General features: G+C 55.7%; 1 protein-coding gene across 3 annotated transcripts in view; it reads right to left on the reverse strand.

Moving 5' to 3' along the window:
• UPF1 (UPF1 RNA helicase and ATPase) overlaps window positions 1-19,792 on the reverse strand; it is a 36,681-nt gene that overhangs the window by 1,939 nt on the left and 14,950 nt on the right. The window contains exons 3-23 of one of the 3 annotated variants that reach the window (XR_010413602.1): window positions 18,495-18,584; window positions 16,084-16,251; window positions 15,557-15,737; window positions 14,081-14,242; window positions 13,309-13,426; window positions 13,059-13,157; window positions 12,462-12,570; window positions 12,151-12,310; window positions 11,919-12,037; window positions 11,315-11,479; window positions 11,099-11,213; window positions 10,474-10,617; window positions 9,603-9,816; window positions 6,039-6,156; window positions 5,506-5,662; window positions 4,708-4,850; window positions 3,378-3,552; window positions 2,856-2,937; window positions 1,311-1,472; window positions 961-1,178; window positions 440-632 (exon numbers count right to left, since the gene is read on the reverse strand). Coding sequence is in view for 2 of the 3 variants with exons in the window: in XM_045862672.3 (XP_045718628.1) it covers window positions 513-632; window positions 961-1,178; window positions 1,311-1,472; window positions 2,856-2,937; window positions 3,378-3,552; window positions 4,708-4,850; window positions 5,506-5,662; window positions 6,039-6,156; window positions 9,603-9,816; window positions 10,474-10,617; window positions 11,099-11,213; window positions 11,315-11,479; window positions 11,919-12,037; window positions 12,151-12,310; window positions 12,462-12,570; window positions 13,059-13,157; window positions 13,309-13,426; window positions 14,081-14,242; window positions 15,557-15,737; window positions 16,084-16,251; window positions 18,495-18,584 (3,019 nt within the window). In the remaining variant the exon portion in view is untranslated. The remainder of the gene's footprint in view (window positions 1-439; window positions 633-960; window positions 1,179-1,310; window positions 1,473-2,855; window positions 2,938-3,377; window positions 3,553-4,707; window positions 4,851-5,505; window positions 5,663-6,038; window positions 6,157-9,602; window positions 9,817-10,473; window positions 10,618-11,098; window positions 11,214-11,314; window positions 11,480-11,918; window positions 12,038-12,150; window positions 12,311-12,461; window positions 12,571-13,058; window positions 13,158-13,308; window positions 13,427-14,080; window positions 14,243-15,556; window positions 15,738-16,083; window positions 16,252-18,494; window positions 18,585-19,792) is intronic. The other 2 variants (XM_045862673.3, XM_045862672.3) reach the window with 2 other exon arrangements.

The following is a 19,792-nucleotide window of genomic DNA, read 5'->3' on the forward strand; positions in this document are numbered from 1 at the left end:
CCTCGCCCCACCATGCGCTTGTGAGATGGAGCGTCGGAGGCTGGGCGAATGCCCGCACTAGTGACTCCCCACGCCACGGAGAGGGGCGCCGAGAGTTAAGGGGCCCTTCTGCCAGCGGCACTAGCACCCCGCTCACCCAGCACACAGGGAGGGGGCCCGGGCGCAGGCTCACCAGCTCTGGTCACGCCACATTCGGGGGAACCCTACGTCAGGGTCTTAGCGGCCCCCCGAGCCCCTGGTGCAGAGGAGCCCCGTGTAGCTGGGACAGGACTCCCACCCCCACCCCTTCCTCACGGAGTCCTAGGACTCTCTCAGGCAAGGACCACCACGCAGGGAGCTGGGCACGAAGCTCCTATCCCCGTCACCACGAGCAGACGCACAGGAGCCAAAACGGCCGGCCACAGGACAAGCTGGCCTCCTGGGGACTTGAGACCCCTACCACACATTTCCCTGATTTCCCATCAAGTCCAGATCCCGACGATGAAGACCTCCTGCAGGGGTCAGCTTGCCTTCTAGTACTGGGACAGCCCTGTCACTCCGCCGTGCTGGTATGCCCGCTCCCCTTGGTACGTGGAGTCTTGCGACAGCGCCACATCGATCTGTGACTTAAACTCATCGCCAAGGTAACTGTCCTGAAAAACAAAGTTGGGGAGATAGGCATCCACTTGGAGGATGTGTTCACGTCCTTCCAGCCTCAAGTACCTGCCCCAGAGAAGGATCTGGAAAACCCGGTTCTAAAGCCTAAGTGGCAGGAGACCCCCACTGGTTACCTCACCATCGGACACAGGTCACCCAGGCCAGCTGCCTAAGACTGCATCGGGAAGGTGATGCTTTAGGCCCCCCAGCCCCCCTGCTGAGAGCGGACCTATGCAGAAGGCCAGGCGGAGCCGTGCTCAGGTCTGCAGGGGTGAGTATGGGGGGTCAGTCCCGGCTGTCCTGACCTCCCTGCCGCCGGCTCACCTGGGACAGCTCGGGCTGGGAGAGGCCAGGCTGGCTCATCTGGGAGGGCTGGCTCATGGAGATGTAGCCCTGGGTCAGGGCGCCCTGGGAGAATGGCTGGGACGCCACGTCCTGGCTGGCCTGGCTGTTGGGGAGATTCGTCTGGCTGGGTCCAGGGAGCCCAAAGCGGTTCTTCTGGCGCCCCCCACGACCAGTCTTGCCTTTTGGGGTACCCCGGCCTGAAAGACAGCAGCCCAGGTTCCTTGAAGGTGATCTGCACCCGACCGACCAGCCCAGCTGCCCAAAGCCCAGACTTGAACAGACTCCAACGCCAACGTGCTTTGTCCGACATGCTGCCGCCTGGCGCTCACCTGCTGCTGGCCCGTTCGCTTGTCCAAAATACCCTGGTGGGGGCATGGGGGGCATGACAAGGTTGAAGGGGATGGGAATGTTCATGGCGGCCACATGGCTGGGGCCTGCACTGATCATGCCGATCTGGTCGTGGGTCTGGAAGTACATGTTTGAGGGCCGGCCTGCAAGACACAAGGTGGATGGCAGGCGTCACCGCCACATCCCAACGAGCCTGCTGCCTGCCCCGCCAATGGCAGCTGGAGTGGCTGGAATGTCACTCGCACCCTGCTGCTGCTCTGAGTGCCACAGCGTTGCTCGGGGCAGCCCGACAGCAAAGCCACCTGGGTGATACAGAATTTCACCACTCGACCCCCACTCCTGAGAGCCTCCCTGGGGCTGGCTCCTGGGAACAAGCCTTTTCTCCCAGGGTATTTGGAGAATCCCTGGCCTACAAGCACCCAAAAGACTGAAGCTACGTTGCATTTCCAACTGAAAAAAAAAAAGTTCTTTGTGGATAAAATTCTATGCTCGTATTACCCGCACCCCCCTCTCTACCATTACCACCAAAAGCAAGAAAACACCTTACTGAACAGACCAGTGGATCCCACTGAAAATGAAGGCCCCCGGGTACCCCCAGGCTAGGCATATCCCAATGTGCACAGAGCCGCCCCAGGGCCTGGGAAGTCAAAGGGAGTCAAGGCATGACAGCACAGCCTTCTGGTCTGCCCCCAAGGGCCGAGAGCCTTCGCTGGGCCCACGGTGAGCTCAAGGATGAAAGATGGACCCAGAGCACCCTACATGGCAACTCACTGGATGTGGCAATGAGATCTGTCACTTGAGCCAACAACCAGGAGAATACTGGGCAAGCAAGGAAAGCGGGGGCTTGCTCATTTCACACGTGAAAGGAGCTGCTGGGGTGCATCCGGCCCCAGGATGGCCAGTGAGCTCGCGAGGGGACGAAGCTCAGTGTAAAATGCGGGCGTGTGGCACCAAGCCCTGGGTGAGCCAGTCACCCTCTGCAGAGGCTGGTGCGGGGAAGGGTCCCAGGAGGCAGGGATCTGGGCGATGAAGGGGAACCATCCAGATGCTGGCTCAGGCAAGAGGGGCTGTTGCACACAGCAGGGGTAATGCTCAGCTTCAGAACAGAGACCCTACACAGGAGAGCGGTCTGAGAGAGCAAGCAGAAACGGGAAGACCGGCGAAACTGGAACCAAGACTGTGGGCAGCCTGGAGGAGCTGCAGCGGTGCCCCTCCCACTGAGTGGGCAAAGCGCAGGGGCTGGGGGAGGGGAACACCGTGGCCTGGGGCCCAGGAGCAAACAGGCAGAGCTACAGTATTTGCTTGCAACCCTCCATAAGCAGACCTGTGGTATTTTTTAAAAATGTGTCTTTAGACACTGGCAAAGACCAATTCTTTGATTTCAGACAAGGGAAGGTGAGAAGGAACTGTCAGGCAAGCTTCTGTGGACTGAGGCTTGGGAGGTGACCCCAGGAGTGACAGGGCCAAAAGCTGCAGGCGTGGGAATGATCAACATCCAGGGCCCGCGTGGTCCCCCGCAGACTCACCCTGGCTGCTCCGATCATAGACGGATCCTGGGATAATGGCCTCCCGAGCATCATACATGGCTGTTGTCATGAAGCGGGCTCCCTGCAAACAGTTCAGATAGGTGAGGAATTTACCACCTCGACACAAGAACCACCTCTCAAGATCTGCGGGCCGGGCCACGCCTGGGCCGACCCTCCTCCACGGACTTGCTGACTGTGGGCTCTGGGCCTTGCACGCCCCTCCTCCACGGACCTGGCCTTTGGTGCTGCACGAACTCTGTCTTCGGCCTTCACGTCAAGCGGCAGCACAGCTTCTAGGTGCCCCAGAGCACCCTGGGTTCACAGGGTTTCCTAACTGCCTGTGTCCAACTCCTGGGCGCCACCCATGACTTTACATCCCGAAAGGCCAGGTGGAAAAGCCTTGGAGATGTGGGGCGGAGGAGCTCTGTGACAACTCAGCTCGCGCCGGCCGCCACCCACTGCCACACGCCGCGAACCGCAGCCCGGCCCTGGGTTCCTGCCACCGCACCCGCCGCCGCTCACCGGGTTGATGGTGTTGACCAGCTTCCTGGGCTTGCTGAACTGCATGAGGCTCTCCCGCAGGTTGTTCAGGGGCCCCTCCACCAGCACCTTCTGCTCCTTGTAGTAGTTCAGCAGGTGGTTCCAGAGCGGCTGCTTGGACAGGGCCTTTGGGTTGCCCACAATAATGACCCCATACCTGCAAGGCGTGGGCACGAAAACACGGTGTTTGGGGCTCTGCATGGTGAGTGGAACACCACGTAACACAATGAAGCAAGACTGAACAAAAACTCAAAATCCATATCCAAGGTGACGGGCCGTTCTCCCGGCACCCTGTCTGCCTCCCTGCCCCGACGCCCGGCCTGCCCATGACAGCGCCCACCGCTGAGTGCCGGGGACAGAAGGGCATACCGCTGGTCACAGTGACCCGGCACTGAAGCCCGCCACGCAAGCTGCCCACAGTGCACTGGGTGTATCTGCAGACAATTTCTGAGGAGCCCAGACATCAAAACCCCTCCATGAGCAGAGGAGCTCAGATGAGTCTCCTTGTTTGCAGCCACGGGTCGGCCTCCTGGGAGGTCAGCCCCAGCAGGCTCCGTGGCCTTGGGAACCCCGATAGGCCAGGGCACAGACCTCAATGACCAAGCCGGGGACTGGCTTCTCTGGTGGACGCTCACCCCACCGAGCTGTTTCAGGACCCCCGTGCCCCAGTGCTGGCCACCAAACAAGACAGCACCTTAGAAAGGGGGGAGGTGGTAACAGATAACAAGCAACATGTCCTGACAGGGCAAGGAACCAATGTGTGAAGTGAGCCTGACTTCTGGCTGGTATGGGGGCAGCTGCAGTCATTTTACTCAAAGGTGACAAAGAGCCACCTTATTCTCTGGGTCCCCTCTGCTATCATTATTTCAAAAAACATTACATTCTAGGGCCAAAAAGGTAGGTGAGACCAAAAGATAAGATTTAGGGTTAAATGTCTCCACGTGGACACAACCTGCACTAGTGGCTTTCTTAGGTCAAAAGGGCCTAGATGACCCTTCCCACAAAACTGAGGCCACACAAACCCACCAGGACATGAAACAAAGGCATCTCATGGGGAGGCATTCTCTCTAAACTGCTGCTTGGGAGCGCTCTGACCTCTGGCGCTGGCGAAGCCCAGTCCCGCCCCAAGTGCAGCCCAAGGTTCAGGTGTGGGGCAAGGAGAAGAACCGAAGAGGCGATCCAGGCAGGGAGCAGCTCTTGGGCGGACCCTCCCAGCTCCAGACTCTAAGGGAAAAGTCCCTCTGAAGAACTCCCATGGCAGGAGGGAGGCACCTGCCATCAGCAAGGCCCAGCGGGACACAGTCCTCTGTACCTCGCTCTGGTCAGGGCCACATTAAGTCGCCTGGGGTCGTTTAAAAATCCGATGCCTTGGTGCTCGTTGGCTCGCACACAGGAAAGGATGATGAAGTCCTTCTCTCGCCCCTGGAATGCGTCCACGCTGGCAATCTCCACCTCCTACAAGGGACACACGGTCACAGTCAGCCAGCTGCTGGCTGCCTTCAAGGACCCTCAGACTGTGGGAACGCTGTTGAGGTGCACCGTCCAATCCCACCAAGGAGCCTGGGACCTGAAGCCTGCAGAGCACCCCCACGCCACCCACCTGCTCGCTGCGCCTCCGGACAGCAAGGACGGAGCCCCTCTGGCTGGGCCTGCTCCCACTGGGCCTTCACGGTCCCCAGCCCCACTCTCCTGGCCTTCCTGTGCTTCAGCTGCCTTTTTAACTGTGGCAATTTGTTTCCCAATAATAAAAGCACACGTGCTTGCCATAAAAGACCTTAGACTGGACCCAAGTTAATGAAATAGAGACCACCTGTCATCCTCACTCAGTTGCTACTTTGCATTTTGGTTCATTTCCGCAGAGATAAAGAATGACGTTGTCCCGCACCCTTTCAGCACACACATCCTGGACATTTAATCCAGGCAAGGACACAGGGGTGAATCGCATTTTCATGACTACATAACACGCACTGTAAGGCTGCCTCGTAATCACACCGTATGGCTCGACTTAGAATTATTTTGTTTAGCTCTGAAAACTATCCCTCGCAGGCCGGTGCCCTCACAGCCGCAGGCCAGGCAGGGGGAGCCGGCAGGCCCGAGTAGGTGCGCGCACCTGGTAGAGCTTGGTGTGCAGGGAGCCGCTGAACTGCATGTACTGCACCAGGTAGGAGCGCTGGCCCTCGTACGGGGTGATGATGCCGATCTGGTCAGGCTTGGCGCCCGCCTTCAACAACTTCGTGGTGATCTTCTCCACGTTGGCAGCTTCCGTCCTAAGAAAACCCACCTTTCAGCTCCTGGGCTGCCCCCGCGGGCCCGAGACCAAGGCTGGAGCCTGTGGGAGGTGTGGGGCCAGCTCCACCTCTGGGGCAGCCCTGAGAAGGCCTTACCCGCTGCGCCCACAGCCAGGCTCCCCATCATTTACCAAGAGAGTCACAGGGGACGGGACAGGCTCACACGTGGGCTTAGCAGTATCTGCTCAATAGAAGAACCCACACTGAAGATGCAAGGTGGAAATACGCTGTTGGTTTAGGTGTCCACACAGAATGGGGACGAGAAGGGCGAGGAAAAGCTTTAGCACCGCGGTAGAAAACGGAGTGCCAAGCTGCCACTGACGCCTGCGGATGCTGAGGGCGAGTCTCTGCTTACCTGTTCAGGTAGGAGGTGCCTGAGCTAGCGATCTCCTCTTGGCCCTGGGTCACGTAGAAGAACATCGGCTTATCAGGTTGGGGCCACTGGAAGTCAAACCCCTTCTTCACTCGGTCCGCTGTCACCGGGGGGGGGGGGGGGGGGGGGGAGGGAGGGGAAGAGACAACACTACCCATTAGAGAAAAAAGCCACAGCCCACCTTGACTGAGTGCCGATGGAGCAATGCAGAGACCGGGCCATCAGAGGCAGAGGCCTGTGGTAGAGCAGTTAACAGCAGGCTTCGGGCAAGAGACCCTGGTCAATGGGGCCCCGAGGAGGCCGCTGGAGCGGGTTCCACTGCCCCAAAACGCCTCGGATGAAGGGAAGCTGCACATACCAACACCCAGCTGCCCGGTGCACAAAGCTGGCTCACTCACTGAACATTCTCTCACCAGCTGGTGCTTTCCGTGGCCTGTTTAAGAAATCTCTGCCTACCCCAGGGTCACAAGGATACTCTGTTTTCTTCTAGAAGTTTTACTGTGGTGCCTTAAAGGACCCCTAAGTCCCTCCAACTGGCTTTTGTGGATGACACTGTTGAGTCAATCTCATCCTGTCACAGACCAAAGCCTACGGACGGGTGGGCCTGCCTCTGGATTCTACCTGGGGCACCGTGCCCACAGTACCCTGGCAATTGCAGTTCTACAGTAATTCAGGACATGTGGTAGTGTAAGCCACCACCTCCACTAGGCTCTTCATGTTCACCTTGGCTATTCTGGGCCCTGTGCATTTATTTCCTTATAATTTAAAAAATTAGCTCATCCATTCACACGCCCCACTCACCCCTTTGGGAATTTTGGAGCTGCATCTAATCAACAGATCAGCATGAGAAAAATGGCATTTTTGCCTCAAAACAGCCTAACATCAGGGATCCACTTTATGTCAAGCTGAGAAAGAGGCCACATCCACCTCCACCCTTCCCGCAAGGGCAGTAGCCAACTGGCTAGCTCAGTGGCGCATTAGCCCAGGGGCTGCCGGCAAACGTTTGCCCACTGGGGGCGGTGGGGCAGGGCTGGTCTATAAGGCTCCTGCCCCAGCTAATGTCAGGCTACCCCAAGAGGGAGTCTGGGTGGGTGCCAGCACCGCCTTGGGCAGGGGCCACCTCGGGGCTCAAGGGGGCTCCTGGGAGCTGCTCAGGCTGTGTTCTGGGTTCAGATACTAATTACACAGGTGTGTTCACTTAGAGAAGACTCACCAAGCTGAACACAGGATTTGGGCACTTCTTTACACTTTAATGAAAAATTAAAAAATATGTATTCAGGGCACCTAGGTGGCACAGTCAATTAAGTGTCCGACTCCTGGCGTCTGCTCAGGTCATGATCTCAGGGTCAAGAGATCAAGCCCCGTGTTGGGCTCTGTGCTCAGCGTGGAATCTGCTTCAGATTCTCTCTTCCCTCTCCCTGCCCCTTCCGCTCATGCTCACTTTCACGGTCTCTAAAATAAATAAATAAATCTTTGAATGGAAAAAAAAAAAAGACAGACATATACATACACGTACGTACTTACTGGGTGCTGACCACGTGCCGGGCACGCAGGACACTACAGGGAACCACCAGCACTATGGCTCCCTGCCCCCCAGAGCCGCCACCACGAGGAAGGCAGAGCAGGGCCGGCAAGGGCCAGAATCGGTGCTAAGTGGTGGCTTTCCCAACTAGTGTCAAATGGCAAACAAGCTCCTTGTGGCCTGGCCTTTCCTCGCCCCACCCCCCAACGGACCAGCACCGTTCTAAGTGTCACGGTGATGGTGATGATAACAGTGCCGTCAACCCCCAGGGCCACACGACACCGCGGCTGCACGGCCGGGCCAGGCGGGCACTCAGCCTCCGTCTCACCCAGACGGCGGGCCGGGCAAGGCCGACATGGCAGGCTGCTGGCATTAACCGGACATTAAGAACGCCAGTCTCAGGACCCCTTATACAGCCTAAAAAGTTGAGGAATCCAAGCAGCTACCATTTGCATAGCTTGTATCTACGACATTTGCTGTATTTTAAAACCCAGAAACATAAAATATTTATGAATTCCTTTAAAAATAATCAGCCAAAAACATATTTTATAAAAAATAACATTTCCTGGGCGCCTGGGTGGCTCAGTCGGTTAAGCAACTGCCTTCGGCTCAGGTCATGATCCTGGAGTCCCTGGATCGAGTCCCACATCGGGCTCCCTGCTCGGCGGGGAGTCTGCTTCTCCCTCTGACCCTCCTCCCTCTCATGTACTCTCTCTCGCTCATTCTCGCTCTCTCAAATAAATAAATCTTTTAAAAATAAATAAATAAATAACATTTCCCACTAAAATATGTATCTCTTGAGTTTCTGCAACTCAGCGACGTGGCTGACTCTGCTTCTGTGCTCAGTCTCCCATCAGCCCTTGCAGGAGGACGATTGGGCGTCACAGATGCACATAGTTGGAAAAGGGAAGAGTGTTTTATAACTTTCCCCACAATCGTGGGGTTTTGACCGATTCCAGACCAAAGCTGGACAGGAGGTCACCCTGCAGGTTCGTGATGCTGGCCTCTCTCTTCTGCCCTGCCTTTGGGACGGCCTCTGACTTTGTAATGCCCTTGCTGGCCATCAGAATGAGAAGTACTTGCTCACCAAGTCTGGCAGAGCTCCCAAAGACTCGCACGCCTCACGGACATTTGTCACCACAACAGATCCCACCAGAAAAGCCACTCAGCATTGGAAAGACTTGGTCAGCCCAGATTAGGAACATGAGTTTTCCAAAATTCTGATTTTCATTTTGAATCCTCAGGTTTTATCACTGGAGACAAATACTGTCAATTGTTTTCCTTGAAGCCAAGGGCTGACTCACTTTGATCATTTCTGGCAAAGCACTGCTGAACTCAACCCCAGTCTGAATGACCGACCATACTGTGTCCCTGAACCCTTTTAAAAGCACCTACCACACCCTTCAAGTGTCTCAGAACTCCCTACCCCGTCACACCCAGGGTCATACGGATGGGCACCCAAGGGGTTAGTAAAGTGAGTACTCTCCACTGATGCATTCAGGGTCTTGCCTGCTGCAAGCATGTGGTGGTGACGACACATGGCAGTCTGGCAGCACTGTCCCCACTCATGTCGAGGCACCAGCCAGCCCTCCAGGGTTGTTTCTGTACCCTCAGCACGAGCGTCCGCATGGCAAAAGGGCACACGATCCCTCAGTGTTACTATGAGAGTAGTTCTGGCCTCAGTCCTGTGAAGCCCCAGGGCCCGGGGTACGAGAGCACCAGGGTGAGGAGTGGGAGGCACGGTCAGCTCAGCCACCTCCTGTTCTGTCCACCGTGTGACAGGCCCCCAGCGTGAATTCTCATGGAGTGACCCTGCATTTTACAAGGACAAGCTCCCCCTTGCCCACGGGCCAAGGACGTCCCCACTCCAGAGTGGACATGCCGTCCCGCAGACCACTGTACCTCTCTGAGGTCCCCCCTACACATAAGTGATCACCATGTTAAGGCCGCTTAGGCCGTGACAACAGGTTTCATCTCCCCAGGCTGCACTCCCTCCAGGCCCCCCACTCTGGGCTGAGCACTACCTGCCGTGACGCCATTCTGGAGAGAGCCCTCGTAGAAGATGTTGGATGGGAAGGCGCTGAGCGCAGGGTGCATCCGATACTGGACCTGCAGGCGGATGGGACGGATGCCCAGCACCACCAGGCGCTCGAAGAGTGACTGAGATAGTCCGGCCTTGGCTGCCTTCTTGCACATCACCACGGGGCCCAGCTGACAGTGGTCACCCACGAGGATGAGCTGTGGCGAGAGGTCCACACAGGTGAGGAGCTCAGGTGTGAAACCGCACAGACGTCCACTCATGGGGCACCAAGGGGCCCTGGTGTTATACAACCACCCAGCCACATGAATTCAACCAGGAAGAGGCGACCAGCACAGGACACCACCCACCACATAGAGGCATCCAGCTTTCCTAAATAAGTTCGTGTCATGTCACTGCTCTTTTACGGAAGACCTACGTTAGAGGTAATGGCTTTTGTCGTAAAAGCAAGAATCCTCTTCAGATTTCTTTTGGTTGTCAAAAACAGGTACTAACGTAAGTCTTTTGTAAAAGCAAGGTGGTGTAATAGGAACTTTCAGAAAGTAGGGATATTCTTCGCTTTATCCCATTTTGGCTTATAAGAGGTTTCAAAGCAGTGTTTCACTTTCGGATAGTGGGGGAAACCTATATATGAAACACACAGACTTGCACTCAGGACCCACAAGAGGTGCTCTGTGTGGCACCCATCCTTCCAAGAACCACTCAATGAGCCCGCTGGGCATCCCTCTGCTCTGCCAGGACATCACACGGCATTACAGAGCATTATCAGAAATGAACCCCCAGCACTGAGAATGACACGGAACTGGAACAAGAGAACACACACTGGTTTTCAAACAGGACGACAGTGAATGGCCCACCTGCTTGGCGCCAAGGACCACAGGGACCATGCACTCTGGTTCGGTGGCCTGGGTGCTCTCATCAATTAAAATGGAACGGAACTGCATCTTGGCGAGCCTCGGGTCCCCTGCACCCACACACGTGCAGCAGATGACATCTGCATTCTGGAGACGAGAGCAGGCAAGGCATCAGGAAACCTGCACGGTAAATGCTACCAGGCCCCAAAGGGCAGGCGGAACAGGACACTGACTGGCACCCTCCCCGACACCTACGGACACAGGCCACTGTCCCACCTGGGGGGCCGCATCTACGTCCGGGCTGCAGCGGCACTACCTTCTGAGACCCTAAGTGATCATGCTTCGTCACAAAAACCTATCAGCACAGATGTGGTCCTGTGCCTCAAGACAGCCTCAAAGAGGCAGTGCTGAGCTGGGGAAAGCTTGTCTGTTATAAAAGAGCAGGGGAGTGTTCCAGACCCACCTCCAGGCCAAGATGTACAACCACTGACAAGGCAAATACGGGAGGTACTGAAGTTCTTTCTCAAAAGCAAACTAAACTGATGTAAAGGCTCCACGCCATGATCCGCATTCTGCAACAGGTCCCACGGCCACACGGGGCCAAACGGCCCAGAGGTTAAGAGCTCACCATGAGCAGCTCCCTCTCGGCGGTGCGCTTCAGGGCCCGGTACCGCTTCTCGTCAGCAGAGGACAGCTCCCCCGTCTCGTCCTTCAGCTGCTGTAACTTCTGCAGCTCCGGCATGCTGGAAGCATGGCGACACGTCAGCAGGCACGGGAGCCAGGCGTCGCCAGGGACCGCGCACGGGAGACGTGCTGCACTCGAGGCAGGCTACCCAACACCCACCTATCCATATTCCTGATCTGGTTGTGCAGGGCCAGGAAGGACACTGGGGAGTCAATGGCCTCACGGCTCTTCGCGCAGAGCCGCACGACTTTCAGCCCAGTCTGGTGGATCTTCTCAGTCAGCTGATCCACAGCTATGTTACTCGGAGCACAGACGAGCACAGGCCTTCAACACACAAGGCGAACAAACATCTCAGAGCTCAGCCAGAGGAAGTTCAGGAAATGCTCACTGCCAGGACTATCGTTCTGAATCCTAGGCAGTGGAGCACCTCCCCACTGGGGACCTAGAACTAAAGTCAGTGAACAAAGCTGAAGGAGCTAAAATCCAACTGGTCTGGAGCTTCCTGTTCCCAGCTGGTTTTCACACTTCTCATGTACAGCAACGCTACTAAGTGAATCCTGCCTCCTCACCCTCCTGGGTCTGCACCGTAAAGACTCTGAAAGCTCTGCGACGCGCACAGGCCCGACACTCGGGATGCGCTGACCCACCGCCCCACGGCTGCCTCCACCAGAGCAGCAGGCTTACTTGTGAGTAGCAACCACAGAGACCAGATCACATACAAATAACGTAGAATACACAGTGCCGGGACCGTGCCGAGCCCTACCCATTGCCCTGCCGAGCAAGGTGGTAGACGATGGTGGCAGAGGTCACCGTCTTCCCCGTGCCTGGTGGTCCCTGGATCAGGCTCAGCGGTCTCTGCAGCACAGTCTTGACAGCGTAAACCTTCGGATAACAGGCAGTCGTTAGGCTGCAGCCACCTCCGGGGAGTGGGGGGCCACCCACCCAAGCAGGCTCTGCCAGCCAGGCCCCTCCTATCCCCCAGAAGGGGTGAGAACCTGCGAATGGTTGAGGTCAGGGAGCCCCTGTGCCGTGAAGCGCTTCGGCAGCTGGCACTTGATGATCACATCCTCCACCTCGTGCCCGAGCAGCTTGTGGTAGATGTAGCCCGAGACAGAGGTCTCATCCACAGCAAATGTTTTCAGCGCGCTCTGCATCCTGGAAGGCAAGCTCGGGGTCAGCGGCATGCACACGACCATGGAGCGGTGAAGCCTGGCTCTCGCGGGTGAGCAGAATCGTCCAGATGCCGGAGGCGGTGGGGCACCCCAGAGCAGATGCAGTGGCACGGGCAGGGACAAGGTGGACGTACCTATCAAACGAGGTTGACTTCCACACGAAATCCACCTGGAAGTTGTGAGTCACCTCCACGGGCGCACCCACACTGCTCCGAAGCTCAATGGCGATCTCATCGCCATAATCTGTGCCGCTGAGTTAAGTTTCATCGTTGTCAAAAGCTGAGTTTACCTTTCTGAGGAGCCTTCATTTGGTGACTGAGGAAAAAGACCCTCCTCTGCGCCAAACACAGAAGACTCAGCCCGCCCGGCCTGTGCTCACCGCCAGACGCCGGCCCAGTGTCGGGGCCCCTGCTGCCAGCTCCCGTGCCCTCCCTGTGAGCACCTGGGCAGCGCCCAGCATGGAGCACGCCGGCCGGGGGTCGGGCTGAGCCGCCAGAGCCCTGGGGCGCAGAGCTGGGAGCACCCTGGCTTCAGGCTAGGCAGCTCTTTGATCAGTTTGATACACATGGTGCACCTCCGAGTACAACTGAAGAAAGGACTCAGTGGCAAACACCATTCGGAGGGGCCCCCCCAGCGTGGCCGCCCACAATGCCCTCTCCTCCACCTGTGGCGATCCCCACACAGGCCGCCTGTGCTCAGGACGAGCTCACCCGTCTTTACACAAAGGATACTATCAGGGACCTTGATGACGTGGCCGATCCCTTTCCACAGGGGTGCCAGATCCCCTTTGTACCTCAGGCATATCTCATCCCCCTGCATGAGCCGCATGTCTTACAGAGAAAAGACAGCAAGAAAGTTAGCGCTTTCAACACGTGCCGTGGCTGCCATCATGAAGAGTTCAAATTAAGGGACACTTTACAAGGGTGAAACTAGGAATTTTATGCTACTTATGGTCACAAATATTTTAAAACTTAAAATCACCTCTTAACCAAATTATGACTAAATCCTCATTACCAGAGTCAGTCTTGGGCAAAGTGAAGTAGGCGATTCTCTTCTTGTTAAGGCCCAGGTCCCACCTGACCGTGATGTTATCTTGAGTCTGAGCACATGAAAAATAAGAGCCCTGTTAGCCTGAGACACAGACACGGCCCTGGACTCCTCGTGTCTGCGTTTCCACAGGTGTGTGCCCTACGGCGACCTTACGAGCCGTGACGTCAGGGTGCCATGCGCAGCACCCAACAGCCTGCGACACCAACAAGGGCACGTCCGGGAGAAAAGCCATTAGGACCCCCAGACCCCGCTCAGGATGACCAGGAGACCCCCACACGACGTCTGCTCTCGGAGGCGGCTTCTCTGTGAACTGCGGAGGGAGAAGGAAGCTGGCGGCCGGCCGTCTGAGCTCCCGCCGCCTCGAGGTGATCTTCGCGGGACTGGCACAGGGGTGCCCTCGGTGCGCCACAGGCTCCTCGGTTCTGACGCTCGTAGCCGTGGGCAAAGGCCGCGACCGCGACCGGGAGGGATTTTTGTTGGCTTTTACATCAGAAAACACTCAGGCCGGCGTTCAGCTCTGAGCGACCGGGCGTGCGCCCAAGGGTCACTCCCTCGCCTGCCCTCAGTCCGCCGTCTGTCTCTCCGGGCACCGCGCCTCAGCCCGCAGCAGCGTCCGCAGTTTGCACAGGAAACCGCCCTCCCCAGACCTTAGGAGAGAGGCTGTGTTAAAACGACCGAAACCCTCCTGCACACACCACATCACCTGGGACTCTTTCAGTTTCTTATCGTAGTCGGCCTCCAGCTTGACCAGAGGGCCGAATATGTTCTGGTACTGGTAGGCATCCTCGTACCGCAGGAGGACGTGCTGCGGCTCCTCGTCCACGCCTGGCTTCTCCAGGTCCTCCAAGGTGGCAGAAGGGTTTTCCTAGAAGACAAGCACCAGGCCGGTTCTTCCCCATTTTCGCCTACAGACGAGAGGAACTACACGCGGGATCACTAGTCACTAGAAGAACAAGGCCTATCCGTCACCTCTCAGAACGAGCCGAGGTCGGCCCGTCATACAGAGGGCACCGGTGGTTGGTGGTGTCCCCTCCATGAGGACAGCTCTCGTACGGGGAAGTGTATGTGGCACGGGGAGGTGGACACTGGCCTGGGTCTTTGCTCACCCTTCAGCCACTGCCCCTAACCCTCCCCTGCCCAGGGCCACACCGACAGGGTGAATACTGGGGAGGACACCTCAGGTATCAGGTACACAGCCCGACACACCTGCACCACCAAATGGCTTCATTCCCCAACCAACGCCTAGTCCCTGAACTGAAAGAGAGAATACCTCTTTCGAGCTGCCAGAAAGACCACTAGTTCTCTGCTTGTGTAAATAGAAGGGGAGGCCCTTCTTCCCCCCACCAGTGCCCCAATTTCCTCCTGACCCTGTGCTGCACCGACAGGGGCGACACACTCCTCCCTGGCAGGGACAGAACGGTATCTGGGCTGTGTGGCTATAAACGGGAAAGGTCAAAGAGTTCTGGCCATCCAAAAATCAAAGCAGAAGGGCACCTTGCTAGATGATACTTGAGAAATATTCTGACTTGCACTCAAATTGAAAATAAACTCACATTTAAGATTCTGGATTATATGGGCACCTAATTAAAATTTATAGCCCAATTACTAAAACTTTATCATAAAAGCTGAACGGCCAGAATCAGAGAAGGGCTTCCTGGAGAACTGGGTCTGTCAGGCAGGGCAGGCACCCCACCACCCAACCTGGAAGCCCCTCCCCTTCACTCATCCAGCTGCGGTAGACCCTGCTTCTCTGACCTTTGTGACCTGGACTCCTTTTCCCCTGGACATTCACCCCTGGCCTGGTGTTACCCTGGCTGAGACACATCACAAGCCCAACGAGGTCTTACAGCACCCTCACAGTCCTGTCTCCCCAGGCCCGGCTCCTCCTGCCATGTGCATCCTCAGCCACCTACGGCCAGTTCTGACCTTCCTCCTTCCCACCACCCACCCTCGCCCTCGCCCTCTGCAACAAAAGAAAAATTCCAACAACTGGAGCTGTCCTTTCCTAGAGGCCTGGCAGGAGGTGCCTGTGGGATTCCACCAAAGGGCCATTCCAGGTAGAGACTGCAGTCTCTCGCTCAAGTTCCTTCCAGAATCTCCTGTTTTGAAGACACTCCCAGCAGCTCTCCCTGGACAAGAACCGTGCTGAGGCAGATCTGCATTCTCAGCAGGCCCTCACCTTCCAGAGCTCCTCCAGCTTGTTGATCTGCTGGGCGGTGATCTGCCGGGCCCGCAGCTGCTCTTGCTCAGAAGGGATCTTGACCAGCCAGGAGAGGAAGCAACGGTCCTGGATCAGGGGCTGCCACTGGGAGCTGTCCCAGTTGATGTCCTTGAGGCTGCTTTGACTGGCGCAGGGCTGCCTACAAAAACACCAAGGGCAGGGAGAGCCCAGGTGAGGATGACGACCTCCGCCCACAAGCCTTACCTTTCATCCCCAAGTGACGTTCCCTGAATTTTACTATGTGATCATATTACCTTTAAATTGTTGGTAATACATTGCCTCTCCCCATGCACTTGAGCTCTGAACTCTTAAAACTCCTAACACTGTTTTTACAGAATTCTTTTTATGATTTAACCAGAACACACCCCAAAAGAGTTACTCAGCATTCCCAGTTCTCTAACGAGCCCCAGCCCCCAAATATCCTCACACCTCTCTAACCGGCAGAACCGGCCCGCTGGGGCTGAGTGCCCCGCCCCCGCCCTCACCTGCACAGCAGCACCACCACCGAGTCGGCCTTGGCAGGGATGAAGCCAAGGAGGAAGACATTTCGGCAGCCACAGTTGTAGCACTCCAGAACTGTCTCCCCCAGGGGCCCATCCTTGTGCAGAGTCACCTCTTTGCATTTTGCCCTCACGAGGTGATTTACAATGTGGCTGAAACCAGGAAATGATAAATAGTTAACACCCAAAGTCTGGCTTTTCACCACTTCCAATTGTCGAGCCCCCCGTTAAAAGTTCCGGTACCGTTCACAGTCCATTAGCAGGGGCGGTCACACCTCATCCATCTGGCGTCCCAGGGGACCAGCCCGCCCCTGAACTGGCTCCCCACTGAGCGCAAAAATCAATCTGACTTGAACAGCCTTTAAGGAAAACGCTCCTAACACGTTTCACATAGTTCTTGCTTCTTTCTTTTAGTTCCTGCTTTCTGAAATCCTACGGACAGGGCCTGAATGAACCTACAGTGAGGCAGGCGGCCTGCCGCTTCCACAGCTCCTCTCCACTTGCTGAGGCTCCTCGGCTGCTGCCCCCACTTTCGACGTCGCCTCTCCGGGCCCCTGTGCCTGCTTCCAGGAACAACAGCCCCTCCTAATTTGCTGCAGGCCAGGAAACTTGATAACCAACCGTATTAGAAACCTGAGGACAGTAAAAAATACTGAGCAGTGGGGCTCAGGGCTACTCTCAGGAAGCGGAGGGCCGGTTCTGAACTGTCTGAAACCCCGCTGTCTCGGCTCTTTCCTTACCGCCGCGTGGCCAGGACTCTGCTGTCCCTCCCACTTCCGGGACACAGCTCACTTACTCCCAGGGCTTGCAAACGCTGCCCCAAGACAAGCCAGCCTCGCGTGGGGCCCATGGGTGGCGCCTGGCTCTGCCTTAGGCTCTCCCAGCTACCTGTAGCCTTGCCGCGGCTCTGTCAGACACCGAGCCCGCCAGGCATCCAGCCTGCCTGGTCGCCGCCCTCCCCGACCTCGGGGAAACCCCTTGTTGCAAGCTTCGGCTCAGACGCCACATTCTAACCCCCTCTGGCCCATTCTAACCCATGAAGCCAGTCAGATCATCTAACCAGCTGTCACCACTCTCGGCACCCACAAAGCGCCCACTCTTCTGAAGCTGTCACAACTGGGCATTTTACCGGACTCTGACTTCCTCTTGTCTTTCCTACACCCACCTCACCCCTTTATACTGGAAGCTCCCTGAAGGCAAGTGGCTGCCCCATCATTTTACCATCTGGCCTCATACAAACACTCAGTGCTGACTGATGGGGTCTGTTTTCTCTTAGAGGCCTTTCACTCACTTCCCTGATCTTGGCTCTGCTGACCGGAAGCTGGGGTTGCCAGCTAAGAAGTTTTATTTAATTGCTTTTCCTGCAGGAGAGGAGCTAATGCAAACATAGTAATGCTGAAATTACCCAGAACATTCTGAAAATGGGACATGAATCTGGTTACCCTGAAGATGCTTTTCCTTTCACATCTTTAGAATTAAATATCAGCCCACTTTCTTGCCTCACCCAGAATCCCACAGTTTGCACTGCTAACTTTTAAGATGACACGAGATCTGACCACTGTATCCTCAGGCAGCACGAGATGGTGAGGCCTGGCCTGCAGCTGTGGAAGACACAGGAAGGGTGGGGGCTCTGTGCAAATAAACCTGCCTATGGGGTTTTGTCACTGTATGTCTCCAAAACACGAGCCCAGGAAGATGCTGCTTTCTTGCTGGCAGCCTGGAGCCCTATCCCACAGGACCCTGCTCTGCTTCTCCATGACAGTGTCGTGAGCTGTCACACACCACGGCAGCTCTGGAGGAGCCACCAGCACTGGATTCTCCCCTGGAATCCAAGCCCCAGCACAAAACTGGTCTCACCCCAAACACAAAACACAAAACAAGAGACCCAGTCACAGCTGCTGCTGATCAACAGCAGGAAGGGAAGCCCAGAGACGACGGTCAAGTGAACTTAATTTAATCCGATGATTCAGGATCTGGCCCGTATTAGCCTCAGGACTGCTCCGATGAGCTAAGGCCAGAGGGAGCCTTCTCAGGAAGCGGCTCCCATGGATGCCCATTACTGTCTTGGGAACATCCTCCTCAGGCACCCAGTAATGAAGATGAACGGGCGTGCCAGGAGCTCTTCTTGCAGGAAAATATAAATAAAAACTGGGAACGAGAATTAAGCCAACCCTACTTGCATAATAAAAAGAACCACAGAGAATAAATCAAGGGTAAATACATTAAGGCATTCACACACCACCATCTGTTTCAAGTTAAACCAGTCACAGAGGAGGGAAAAAACCAGGTTTGTTAGCGTGATTTTATATTGTGCTTTCGCTTCAACATTTCCATAATTTACACACAAATCTGAGCACAGCACTGATTAAAGACACATGCACCGTCTGATTATCTACCTGCCAGAAGTATTTCCACGCCCGTTACAGAACCACTTCTTGCTGGTGTTACAGTAAACCACGCAAGCAGGATCGTGTATTCCGCAGTAACTAAAAAAGTCAAAACATCAACAGTTAAAGCTGGAAGGTCTCTCTCTGGTTTTAATTTGGCAGGATGTAAAATTCTTTCCTCTTACAACATTTTAAAATTTTTCATTAAACACATACTCAAACCCAATGATCCCACTAGCAAAATCCAATCAGTTAAACTGCAGAGGCTTCCTGACCCTGCAAATGCAAGGAAAGGGTACAGGGTGCTGTGGGGGTTCCCGAGAGAGGCCCTAGGCAACAGCAAAGCCCCTGCCAGGTGGGGGATAAGAGCTGTGGAAGGTACCAGGGGAACCCAACAACAGAGGTCTGATGCCCCAAAGCAACCCTTAGCCACCCCACTTTGGCCTTAAGTTTCAGAAACCGTGACTTATAAGCAGGGAAATCAGCATCCCTGGCTCTGGGCACACAAGAGTCAGGCTGTGACCACACTGCGTTCACAAGGCGCTCCACTCTCCGGCAGAGGGCGCCATGCTCCCGGGAACACTCGGGAGCTCAGACCCAGCAGCAGAGGGTCTCCGGGTGCGGGTACAGACTGAGCTCAAGCTTGCAAGGAGCACCTCAAGAGAGCCCCCAGCCTCATTCTTCTGAAAATCAACACATCAAAAACAAAACCCGGCTCGCCACAGAGTTCTGAATGTGTATGAAGCCAAGCCTCAGTCTCAAACTAGAATGTGCTCCAGACAAGAACCTTCCCCCAATACCCCACACCATGGGGACAGCTGGGCGGGTGAGGGGGTGTGCAAACATTAAGCACCTGCAGCTTTACTAGAACCACTTCACCGGCAAATGTGTAGATAACAGAACACTAACACATCACTAACACATATGTAAAAAGATTTTAAACAAGTGAGAAAAGAGCCAAAATAAAGTTAAAAACAGAAAGCCAAAATAAAGTTCAAAAAAAAAAAAAGGTCTCCCCACAGAGCAGGGAAAGAAGCAGCACTCTGTTCTGTGGTGGGCACAGACTTCGGAGGGGCAGTGTGCCTGGGAGGCCAGCAAGACAGTGTCATGGCCCAGGCCCAAAGTGGCCCTGACTGGCCAGGTGTCCTGAACAAAATCAATTCATCTCTTTTGGTTTCAATTTCCTTGTGTACGTGTAACAGAAAAGTAAGAAGTCCAATATTAAGGGTCCAAATACAAGCGATGGGTCCTGCTCTAAATGAGAATTCCAAATTTGGCCAAAAGCAGTTCTATCCACGGACTATTCA

The sequence above is a fragment of the Mirounga angustirostris genome, unplaced genomic scaffold (assembly GCF_029215605.1).
Source record: "Mirounga angustirostris isolate CCGP_5_RB_7025 unplaced genomic scaffold, mMirAng1.0.hap1 SCAF_1, whole genome shotgun sequence".
In the NCBI taxonomy this organism is placed as follows: domain Eukaryota; kingdom Metazoa; phylum Chordata; class Mammalia; order Carnivora; family Phocidae; genus Mirounga; species Mirounga angustirostris.